The following is a 13014-nucleotide window of genomic DNA, read 5'->3' as shown; positions in this document are numbered from 1 at the left end:
CGCGCGGCGTAAATGATCTTTGCCCGAAGGGAACGAATAAGCTTCGAAAAGCGAACGAGGTGCCGAGTAAAGAAGAGGAAAGGGAGAAAACAAGCATCACGTTGCCAGTTCGATGTTAACCCACAATAACTGGTGACGGAAGTGCACAACAACCGGAACGGAACAGCAATGAACCGTTACTAATTTAAATTTCAAAGTAGTAATGTTTCATTGCTACTAGTTATTTGTTCCTAATTTGAATTCAGTTCCATTATTACTAATTTGAACTACCCTATTAGCAACGGTTCAAATTAGTAACGGTTCCTCGAGGTTCACTAGGCAGATCACATGAAGAATAGACTGAAGCGACCACATCAAAACGAAATTACGTTTGAAATTAAAGTGCACCTAACCCCAAAATATTTTTACTAAAGTACTAAGGTACCTTCGATAGCAAATTCCGCGATCCTCGTTTCCGGAAAACGTGACTTACTTCGCATGTATTTCTATTGCCATGTCAATCGAAAAGCTTCCGGTCATGTAGAGATAAGTTGACTTACGTCTTATCCATCACCAGTTATTGCGGTGGCTGAGAGCGAAAAAGCAATCTATATATATGCTGCAAGAGGTTCATTGTTCTCAAGGACACTATCGATATATGTAATTGTGAGTGGGGGTACAAAGCGCTCTTCAGCTGCTGCAGCAGCAACAAAACAGGGGTTGGTAACTATTCTTTTCAACAATAATTTCAATTTTCAGATCCACAAAATTTTCTCGGATGCAAATGGACCGTTTTTAATATGTAATGTCACATCTACGCTCCAAATGAAGACGATCCAAACTTCTTTCAGCTTTTTTGATAAATGTGAGAAAATTATAATTGGTGGGGGCTTTAACCATAGTTTATGCACGGAGATGGGTATGAAAATGGACAAGTTCCTTTGTTTCATGTTTCTGTCCGTATTTTTGGCCTTGACCCTGCACAAAACACGCCTTTTTTTCTAGGAGATAACCAATCAAATCTTTCGATTAAATTATGCGCAACTAATTTGCGAGCCCGTGCGAAGCGAAAACAAAAGATTGAGCAGGGTCACGGTCAATTCAACATCGATTGCAACAACATTGTTCTCGCTTTTGTTGAAGCATATTTTATAATATTTTATTCAACATTTTCGTGATCGTTTTACTGTGTGCAAAGTATGCCATGCACGGTGCATAAGAAATTGAAACGTGAAAGCCAAATTAAGTGTAGCAAACAACCTCGTCCCTGTCAGTTAATTTAAGTAACATGCACTAGGCGACAACCGCATTTCCGCCGATGTTGTTGGAAACACAAGGACCGTCTTAGCGGCTCTTTCTTATAAAGTTGTCATACCGACCACGATAGTATCTTAACGTAATTATCTGTAGTGTTAGTTTTCCCGCGGTTAGCCCGCACGGGTTAGCATAAAGGACCGCGGAAACTTCGATTTCCGTTACTATCAGTTTATCTAACAATTTTATTAACCACAAGCTTTGCCGCCTTTGTTTTTGAGAGTTTTAGGATCACGTTTGTGTAACCTTGCAAGCTCTGACCAATCATAGCTAAGCAAGAGCATATATAAACGCCAGTTTTGAGAGAGCTAAAGAGAGTTGGCTGCCGGGAACGGCAGAGTGCTGAATTTCTACGCTAGAATAAAGAAGTTGAAAAGCCGAAGCTGTGTGTACAAAATCTGTCCAGTAACACTTTTGAAAGTTCCAAAGTTTCATAACCAGTCCCTCGATTAACTATGCTTTAACTTAGTTCTTGACGTAGACAAAGACAAGAGGGGCGGCCTTGCTAGAACACACAACTCGGAACGCCTTAAAAGTGATTCGAGATTTCTCGGAAAATCTTGGTTTGACTGATATTTGAAGACTTTTCAACCCGGAGGCCAGAAGATATACTTGGCGTCAAAACCAACCAGTTATACATTGCCGACTCGATTTTTTCTAGTTATTGAATCATCTTTATGCGATGTGACCCATGCGGACATTTTTCCTGGCTTCAAAACGGATCATTCGATGATTACTCGAAATGTAGCTTTACACTCGAACCCCAGGGGCAAAGGTTTTTGGAAGGTAAACACGTCCCTTTTACCGAAATGAGAACCAATGCAAAGACGACACCTCGGTGAACCCAGCTCTACTTTATGAGATGATCAAATTAAGGTGAGAGAGAAATCAATACCTTATCCTGCATACAAAAATGTGACAACAAGGAAACGCGAAGAATTGTCGGAAAGCGAAATCTCTTTGTTAGAAGAACATTTAGACAATTCAAGCAATTGTAATTCCTCATACCATATTGTTGCTGAAAGAATTTTCATCTTAAAGAAAGAACTGGAAAACATTTTTGAGTATCGGACCAAAGGCGTTGGTTCATACGGGTGACACGTCCGAGCCATGTAGGACGTTCTGTCGCAAGATGCTATAAATGAGCGGTACTTGGCTGGTTCTCTAAAAGATCACTTCATTTGGCTCATAGTCTTGCCAGGAAAGGCCAAGAATTCTTGTTAGGCATCTGGTGTGAAACGCTGTTAGCCGTTTCTCTTCCTGGAGGATTGTGTTCCAGCTTTCTGAGCCATACAATAGAGTCGAGTAAGTACGACTGCTTGGTAAATAGCAATTTTCGTGGGCATCTTGATGAATTTGTGGCGCATGACAGGTAGGAGTCTGTTGAAAGCATTCGCTGCTTTTCCAATACGGTTGTCTAGTTCAGGTGTGAGATTGCCGTTGTGTGATATTGATAGGCAAATTTGTCGACATTTTCAAGAGAGTTTTGATTGCTCAAGGCGGTAGTGATATCATTTCTTTCCTTTGCCATGTCATGACCTTGGTCTCCTTCGAGATGATAGTGAGACCAACCTTTCTTCCCTTCTCTTCTACTTCAGATTTTGCGTGTTACAGTCTTTGTTCTGACTCGTCAATCAGGGCTATGTCGTCCGCAAAATCGCGATCGGATAGTCGCTGTTGTTGGTAGCGAGAACTTCTTCGTTTTTCAAGTACAATCCCTAAGTGGTTTTTGTCCAGAGAGTTCTTGAGAACCCACTCGATGAAGATACCGAATAATAGTGGGGACCAAACACAGCCCTGAACGTTAGAGACATCTTATCGTTAATAACAACTTCGGAAGCCTTTTTAAAAGAACTATTAGGAATTTGGGCAGAAGTTAACTTTGAACCTAAAATAGCATCGAAAGATCACTTTGTGGACCAACAACTTTGGTATAACTCCTTAATAAAGATAGCTAACAAGACAGTTTTTTTTTTCAAAATTGGTTCACTAAAGGAATATCTCGGGTGAAACAGCTTCTAGGACTGGACAATAACTTTCTATCGTTAATTAAAATGATTTTCACTCTAAGTATGGAATAGACCCTCGCCCTCTCAGATTCTACGGATTAATATCGGCTGTAAAGTCTCTTCGGATCGAATCTAATTTTCAAAATTTACAGAACACCAACCACGAAAAGGAGCCACTTACAAAAAGAATCTTACAAGTCAAAAAAGCAACTACACTAATATATAAAAAAACGGATTAGTAACAAGAGTTTAACCCCAGAGTCAAGTCAAAAAAAGTGGCTATAAATGACAACATTAATTGGACTGCTGCCTAACTTTTAGCTAAAAAATGCACGAGGAGCGCTAAGCTGATAGAGTTTCAGTTTCAGTTTCATTGGTCAAAAGGGCGATGAAAATTGCAGTTTTCGTCACATCTTCTCTGAGTCAATAATTCACCTTTTTTGGACATGCCGCCAAACATCTCACTTCTGGAATAAACTTAATGAATGGCTGAAAAACTTAAATTTACTTCCTAGAGATTATGCTTTGACAAATTTTACTGCGCTTTGGGGCTGAGGCCAGATGACTCTCAATTTGCGCTTCTTATCAATTACTGTTTTCTCTTAGCACGATATCACATATGGCTCGCTAAAACAAAAGAACTTCATCCAAATCTTACGCATTTCATATGCGCACTAAAATTACGATACGAAATAGAAATAAAAAGTGGAGACACAAAGAAATGGAAACCTCTTGCAGGATATATGAAGATTTAATTAATCTTTTAGATTATATTATTTACACGTATCTGTATTTATCTCCCACCGATATATTAGTCTATTTCTAATCTCCTGTCAGGTGGATGTCTCACTTTATCTATAATGTACCACATGCCTTTGGTCTGTTTTTGATGAGTCTATAGTGTAACTTCAAGATGTAACGGTAATTATCTTTTTTTCTTCGTTGCCCGTTGTCGTCACTGTTTTTGTTAGTTATTGTAATTTAAATAGTGTAGACAAATAAATAGATAAATAAATAAATAAAATCGTTAAAAAAGTTATTGTGGTGCACGTTGAACGCAAACGCCGTAAATCTCCTTTCCAGAAAATGCTAGTTCTCCGACCGTTTCAATGGACTTCTTGCATAACTTGGTTTAAGAGTGGAATTCCAAGCCATATACGAAAAAATAGGTCTTTTTTATTAAGTTCCTTGTTAGTTACAAATAATTGAATTGGGCCTAATTCGGTTTCCTCTCTTTCCTCTTCTTTTACTGTAAGTCAACCTTTCGTTGCCACAGTACTTTGGTCTGCGGTATATGGAAATAAAGATGGCGGAAACCGTGCAAGAGTTCGGCAGAAGAGACAAGATCTGGGGATATAGAAGGATATAGAAGCAGAAAACGTTCGCAATTAAGGAGGATTTCAATTTTTCAATCTTTATTGTACAGAGTAAACACATCTTGGAATTAACGAGATGAGACTTTGTCGTGTACTATTCAACAAAACTCCTCTGCACCCTGTGATATCATCCGCAAACACGACCTCTCCTTCCAAATATATGCTTACTATACACATCTTTATTCAACATTGTCCTATGATGACGCCCAAGAGCTCGCTGAGACCAAGAACAGGATTAAAATGTCTACCTCGGATATTGACAAGTGGAGGGCTTTTCTTTTCTTCGAATAAACTGAAGCTCGACAAAGGAAAAGCTGAACTACTTCTTCCGCATTTAAGGTTTCGTAGGTGTCTTACACTGGACTCACTTTGGGAGTCGACACTATATAGCTTTGTTTGTTTGTTTGTTTTTGCTACTTGTTTAAGCAGGTTGAAGTTTTGGCAGCTATTCAGCTGATGTGGACCTGCTATACCCACCCACCTCATAGAATCACGTCCGATTATGCACGCAACATTGGCGTGGTGTTTGACACGGCGATGACGTTACAAAAGCTTGTAAATGCACTAGTTAAATCATCCTTTTTCCATCTCAAGATGTAAAAAAGACCACGCAGACGTCAACAACACTAGTTATAGTCCTTTATCCGAGCAACATGGGTAAGATTTTTTGGGAAATTCATTTTGGTTATGACGTCAGCGTACGCCTCCCGCAAGCCCGTACAGACTATCGGGGTGATGGTGGGGAGACAGGACAGCCTCTGGGGACGGGAGTGTTTCCTTACTCGGAACTGATCAGCTCAGACGACCACCACAAACCGTATAATATTTATCAAGTCTTTAATAATTATTCGATCTAAAAGAAATACATTTATAATTTGAAATCAGGACAACTCAAATAAAATCTTAAATCTCGTAGCAAATTCAGAAAACGTGATTGGAAACTTACTTCTGTGGCGGTTCGCTAAAACGGTCTCACTCTACGGGTTAGCAGGTTCAGGTAAGCGGATTTTTAAATAGACTATGAAACCGACTTCTCTCTACTTTCGGTTCTTCTGGACAACTGGTTTAAAACTAAGCTAACGATTTTAGGTCAATGTACGGAATAAGCGTCAATCACGAATCGTCTAATCAAAATAAATCTGTCATCAAAAGGCAACGCGTATTTGGCGGGAAATCGCGTGGCAGCGTTGTATCTTTTGCAAACCTGCGATTTTTTTTGGCGAGAAATCATTTTAGTGACGAGCAATAGAATAAAGAGCAGGAAAGAGCACAAGAGACGAGGCGACGAAATTTGAAAATTTAGGCGAACAAAGCCTTGAGAGAAGCCGAGGAAGGAGAAGAAAGGAAAGCTGATTTCATTAAAGAACATCGTAAAGCTGAGAGAATAGAGCGAGAGACAGATTACTTATTTGCAATGGTTAGCTTTTAGAGAATGTTTTCCTTCTTAATAGATGCCTCGCTTTGTAAAACTTGCCAACAAAAACGAAGAAGGCCTGAAAACATTTTCAATTTCGTGTTGACAGAGATTCTGGCATATTTCAACAATCACAATGGCCGCGTAGCGATTCAAGCCTAGAGGAGACATCATTGGCGAGTTTTCTTGTTATTATTATCTAATAGGGCCGTTTATACGTTATTATTATGTATAAATTTAGATTGGATTGCAGTATATTCATCCGCAACGAATGCACTTGTAGGCAATGTTTGGGTCACTTTAGGTTCAGAATTAATCTTTTTGGGCCAGATAAGACTTAGAAAAGCAGTTTGATGAACTCGAACATGCGATTTTCTCCACCAGCGATTGAGTTATAACAACCGTTTTTCTTGTTTGTCCCGCGATTCTGTGGGCAGCTACGGTTGCTTATTTTGGGATCGAATTCATCATTACTGTGGCGAATGTCCACACTAGATCAATACCTGTTGATTTATAGGCCGCTGTTTTAATGTGAAATGTACGTCCAGTTGTGAGCTGCTTTGTTTGACTGTGAAATTGCAGTCGAGTGAGCGAATTACTACATATGTACGCTTGGCTAAATCTTTTTATTAAAAACTGAATTACGGATATCAGATTTCAAGCATTTTCGCAGGCTCGCCGGACACAGGCTATCAGTTCATATACCTGCTCTACCTAATATGGTCAAGGCGCGTAGCGCCAAGTTGGTTATCTATCCCTTGATATCCAGCGCGCCCTCGCAAAATAAGCGTAAAATATTACGTGCAGTGCACGCGCCTCAGTTGTGAAATGAGTTCCCAGCAACTGTACGTTTGCCTTATAGTTTATCGGTTCTCAAGTCCAGGCTAAAGACGCACACTTTTAAGCTTGTTTTTGAGTTGTAGCTATTTACTTATTAATTTATTTCTTTTCATTTTATATTTTTTTTCTTGTAATTATCAATTTCTACATATATACTGTAAATTGGGATATTCGTTACTTTTATACTTATGTAAGTGTTAAGTAATGGTTCTATAAGCGCTATATCAATGCCATTCTTATTTTGCATTTTAAAAGCAGTAGGGTAGCCGCTCAATTCAACTTTCAAAATTTTAAAGTTTCAAGCGGTTGCCAGGGAAAGAAGGAAGTCAAGGTTTATATTTAAAGGGATCGTTATTCTACTATATTATTGGCTATTATAGTCTATTAGGTTTACTTTTTTTTTGATACTTTACCATAATGAACGCAAAATTCATCAATCAGTTTTAACACTGAAAATTGAAACCAACAAACAACTGTTTTTTTTTTCCCTATCAATCAAGGGTTCAAGGGTTTATTGTTTTGAGAGATCATTTAGCATCGCCTTTACGTGCAACGGCAAACAGAAAACGGCAGCTGGCTGCTGCTTAGCCCGCAGTGCAGGCGTTATTTAGGCGCGGAACGCTAGATAAATCAGGTTTTCGATGCCGCCATCTTGGATTGTGATTAGATGCTTGACTGGTAGAGGGTTGGTGCAGTGGTGGGTCGGGGGTGGGGCACTCGAAATAACGCCTACTCCCTCGGCAAATATTTCCTCGCCCCAATCTTCCACAGTTACCAAATTTAAGATGGTGGCTTAATACGAAAATGTGCACTCGCGGGCCCAAAATACGCCTGCACTGCAGGCTAGCTGCTGCTCTGTTTCATAACAGCGTGAAAATTCTATTTTTCCAAGTCGTCTTTCTCGTCTAAGAAATTTACTTAATTTCTGTAGAAATATAACAGGCAAGAATTTCGATAAAATCAAAGAAGTGTATTTGATTGTCTGGCAACGGGTAAATTCCAGCTTGGCGCGTGGAATTTGCCGTAAACGCGATTCCAAAACTCTGTATTCAGTCAATTACAGGCGAATTGAACTGTAATAGATACCACGCAGTTGCTCAACAACCGTTTAATATGTAGTAACGACCACTTAAAAAAGAAAAAAAGGCCACTAAGCGCGGGTGGTTTGCAGTAAAAGGCTTGCGGAATAATCTTCCAGCAAAACTGTGCATAAATGAGATACCGCTTTAGTCGTGAGAACGCCACAACGAAGGCTCAAACAAGTCAGTGTATCCACCAGTTACGCAGCTGCCTACTTAGATTCATAACAACTGGGGCATCCTTTCCATCACAGTTTCTGGAATAGAAGGTGCTCGCCAGCATCCCAACATGATCCTTTATGTCACACTAAGCGTGGTGTATTCACAGTTTTAAATACTATTCAATGTATGCGGGTGAATTGAATTTTCATTTAACTTTGGGGTTAGTTATTCTTTCAAATGAAGATTGTGAGCAATTTCGTTCCCTGGGTTCCCTACCCGTCGGGTAGGAGAGAGAACCTGGGAACGAGGTTGGATTGTGAGTTAGTTAACACCAATAAATTGCTCTGGATAAAAAAAAAATAAAGTAAAGCAAAGCAAACATATTGAACGTCGATATCTCGTAACAGTAATTCTGACTCACAAACCTGAGGTCGACGGCAATCTTTACCTCAGGTCTTTTAAGTAATTTTAGAATCATCACAAGGAAACCAACTCTGAAATTTAAGATATACTTACTTGGACTTGACCAAGACACGTCAGTGTATCCACCAAATATGTAGCTGCCAACTTTGATTATAGTAACAGTGGGACCCTTTCCATCACAGTTGCTGTGGAAGGTGGCTACTGACCAGCCATCTGTCTTAGCGCGCCAACATCGCACAAACCTGCTGCGGGATGAACTCTGGAGGACTGAACCTAAAAACGAATTTAACTTGACGAGGTACTTGGCATCGAGGTCCCCAAGAATATTGGACGAACACATGGCCCCTAAAAAGAAATTAGACAGAAACAGTTCTTATTACTTTTCCTCCCACCACAATCCTGCGGTTTTATCCTGTCCTTAAAAAAAAAAAAAAACGGCGTGCTTTTTAAGACTCAAATATTGCACGAGGAACAAGCTTTTTCATTCAGCACAGTTCACTCATAAGCCGCTATATCAGCCGTAATAGTGATATTGTAGTTCTCCAATTGACCCACCTTTTTCGTGAACTTCCAGAAGGGTCACAGCTTCCACATCAAACACTCCAGCACTTGTAGCAGTACAAATATAATTCCCTGCATCACTCCGTCTTACGTTTGTAATAATTAACGCACCACTGATCTGCTGGCTCCGTCCAACTGGCAACTGACCCCCTTGCTTCCTCCAGCTGATGGTTGGTCGTGGATCTCCAGTAGCGCTGCAATTTAACCTCGCACTAGTACCACAGCCTAATCTCATTACAATCTTGGAAGGAGGTTTGATCGTAAACTGAGGAAGCGAGACCACGACTAACAGAGTTTTCTTTTCAGCTCTTCCTAGGAGATTTGATGCAGAACAGAAATAAAAGTCCGAGTCCTCTTTACGAACTTGTAAAATTTGCAGTGCGTTGTTGATGTACTTCACTCTTCCCTGGGGTAAACGGCCGGATGATTTTCTCCAAGTCACAACTGGTGCAGGGAATCCAGTCACGTGACAGGTTGGTAGAGTGAAGGTCCTTCCTTGAATTGCGTGACGAGGTCCAGGATTAAGTGAAATGCGAGGATGAACTGAAACAAGAAAGGTAAGAAATTCCAGTTATCGACGTGCAGTTAGTCACGTTTCTCATGATTATGCAGCTATCTTTGTCACAAGCTATGCTAAGTTGAAGAGAAAACGTTTTTTCCAGAAATATGACGAAAGAGGTAGGGTTGCCGGGGAGTGGCTAATAATCGAATCATCAGCTCAGACACTTATATAATGAATAAAACAGAATTTCAACAAATATGACTTAGTGGTGTCCCGATTAGTAGGCCACTTGTGGCCAGCTAGAAGAGTTTGACACATTAACAAAGTTGTTGATTGATTGTGGTTGCTAGTGAGTGGCGAATGATCTTTCCTAGTGCAAACAGATCGGTTCTTATTTACTTCAGACAACACTAAAACATTTATACATTAGTGAAGCTGCCGATTGCAAGACTTATTTACTTTCGTTAATAAAATATTTAAAGCCTTTTGTTTCGACCATTTAATGCTACTAACACCAAACAAGAATAGTCTCAATATCTGTTCTATTCAAATCGGAGAATTTTGCTTGTTACAGAATCAAGCCTAAACAAAGTATATCCTTACACAGTTGAATTGCCTCGTTTCGGCATTCTGAGTAGTTTCATTGCACCTGCTAAGAAACAAAAACAAAAGGCAAACAATGATCAATTTACCGTTTACTACAAGCCGCGCCACTGCTTGTGCTTGTCCCAAGATGTTTGATGCTGAACACTTGTATGCACCCGAGTAACTTCCAGCGACATTTCGCAAAAGCAACTTTTCTTCTGAGACTTCTGACAAACCTATTTGTGACTGCCCTTTCATTTTACTCCATTTTATTGCAGGCTTTGGATTACCGCTGACTGAACACTGGAAAGAGGCTGTCTCCCCTTCATTAACTGTTAACTTTGCCGGCGAAACAGCAGCAGTGGGAGCTGCAATCGATTCACCAGGCTCTCCTTTTGCTCCTGGTCTTCCTGTGATTCCTGTATCTCCTTTCTGTCCTTTCTGTCCAGTTTCTCCTTTAGGCCCTGCAGGTCCCATGATACCTTGCTTTCCACTTTTTCCTGGCGATCCAATGATGCCATTATCTCCCTTGTTTCCGGGTCGTCCTTGCTGCCCCCTTCGTCCTCGAGAGCCTTTTTCTCCTCTCGGGCCAGGTAGACCGGGAGGGCCTGGGAGACCTGCCGAACATTTGTCGATGTTTGATTGACAAAGTTTCACTCTCAGATCCGATAACAGTTGATCAGTTTTCAATTTCTCGACTGGCGTTTGTCTGTTTTCCATTTCGTTCTTAGTGGAGTAAACCTGGCGCCTATTTCGGTGGATTCCATTGCCCAGAAGTTCTAAAACATCAACAGGAACATTTTACACGATACAGCAAAAAGAATTGCCGTAAGAAATCTTTCAGCAAGCGAGTAAAAACTCACTCAATCACGAAAAGCTGAGATAAAAATTAAAATAAAAGCGAAAAAAATCAGAGCACGCCTAAGAGAAATCTTGTTGTGCCAACGCAGTTTTTGCAATACACACAAAATGGGTTTCATTTCTTAAAAATATATATTAAATCTTTTAACAAGCAATTTAAGAAATACATAGTGTGTTTATTTATTAAAGTTGTGTCATAACACTAGCTCCTCTTAATCTGACCCATATTTTCAAACTTCTCCCCAGGACCGCAACCGAGGTTAGACAAGTATTCGGAGACGCCAACGTATAATTTATTTGGTGGAAATAAAAGGCCAAAAAACTAAAAATGTGAACTTACGTTCTCCATTTTCAACAACTCAAATTCAATCTGCTGTTGAGGACTTCCTCCGCTTATCATCACTACTGCTGTATAAAATAAACTTAAAGTTCGTAGCGAGCTCCGCAATCGAAACGCAAACCGCAACAACTAAGCACCTGAGGCAAAAATCACATTGCGTTTGTTTTTGAAATGCCTGACCAGCTAAAATTTTAGATCCTCTTTGATCACCTAGGAATTGAATTAAAAGATGTATTCATCAATAGTGAGTCGTACACATGTACACTCAGGTATAGTTAACGGCAAATTTCTTGGGGCAAGCATTTGACAGATCTCTTTACTCCGTTTTAAAAACAAAGGAGTTCTTTTGTTTGAGGATAATGAAGATTTCCTTCTTAGGAATCCGATGCTCAGTGAACTTAGGCTGTACTATCTGCCTATTCGCACGAGTTTATCAGTTTATTATCAAGTAAATGTATAAGTTATTGCAATCCCCATCTTCTATCTTTTGTTTCCATGTTTCGATGTCAGTAACTCTAGCTGTACAACAAGATAAAACTTACCGGGAGAATTCTCTGAGATTTTTCCAATGTCTGGACCGCTCTCCCGTGGCGCAACCTGGGAGTCGGTTTCCAGAGCGTCTATTCTCTTATTTTGCTTGTTTAACTGAAGTTCAACTCTTAAGAACCCTCCGCAATAAAGTGCAATCGATAAAACAGAAATAATCGATGTAAACGACGGGCAACTCTTTTGTGCAGCCATTTTCATTTCAGTTCTCCCAACAATGCCGCTCTATCTGAGATGATGCTCGAAGCCACGTCGACCGCTTGAGTGGGTAATTTGCCAAATTGTCTTCTACGTATATATACAAGGGCATAAAGTTCACATCGCGGTCGGGTTGTATTAGTAACACATTCCTCAAATAAACACAGCAGAACGTTTACACCTATATCACATCAAATAAATTTATCAATCGCAAAATTATATTTAAAAAAAAACATCGCTGTGTAACATTTACGTATCTTCTTTTCACAAATATAGGTTATCACGAGGACAACTGGTAGACTAAATTTAGAGGTTCTGCGTGTTGTTGCTGGTCATCAAATTTAGATCGTGTTCCAGTGTATCAATGTGATATATATTTTGGAACAATTAAGAAGCTTTTGAAACATGGATTTATCACAAATTAGTCTGATGAACAATAAACAAATTTCTATTTCAATTCCTTTTATTGTATTTTTCTTGTTTCGCACGCTCTTTTCAACATCATCATCATCATCATTTATAGTAATATTTTCATAAGGTTGAAGTGCAGTTCCCTGGGAGAAATATGACAAAAATACGCCAATATTTAATACAGTCAAGGAAAACTACAAGTTCAAATGTACAAAACCAAAGGAAGCAAAAGTCCAAAAAAAATACAAAATACGTAGCATGATAATAACAAAAATAGTATTAAAAGTAATTAACAAATGTATAATAACGGCATAATTATAATAATAGTAATAATAAGAGGAACAACACAGATGTAATTTATTTTAACATAAGCTCCTGATACCACACTAAGTGTTCCATAAATCCTGTAGCTAC

General features: G+C 39.5%; 1 protein-coding gene across 1 annotated transcript in view; it reads right to left on the bottom strand.

The window, feature by feature from the left end:
- Positions 1-12257, bottom strand: part of LOC138060633 (uncharacterized) — a 40686-nt gene extending 28429 nt beyond the window's left edge. The window contains exons 1-4 of the mRNA XM_068906469.1: positions 11988-12257; positions 10352-11023; positions 9152-9700; positions 8690-8941 (exon numbers count right to left, since the gene is read on the bottom strand). Of these exons, the coding sequence (XP_068762570.1) occupies positions 8690-8941; positions 9152-9700; positions 10352-11023; positions 11988-12192 (1678 nt within the window). The 5' untranslated portion in view covers positions 12193-12257. The remainder of the gene's footprint in view (positions 1-8689; positions 8942-9151; positions 9701-10351; positions 11024-11987) is intronic.
- Between the last annotated feature and the right edge of the window lie 757 nt (positions 12258-13014).

This window comes from Montipora capricornis, chromosome 8 (assembly GCF_036669925.1).
Source record: "Montipora capricornis isolate CH-2021 chromosome 8, ASM3666992v2, whole genome shotgun sequence".
Taxonomy (NCBI): Eukaryota; Metazoa; Cnidaria; class Anthozoa; order Scleractinia; family Acroporidae; genus Montipora; species Montipora capricornis.
This window is presented reverse-complemented; position numbering and strand designations above follow the sequence as displayed.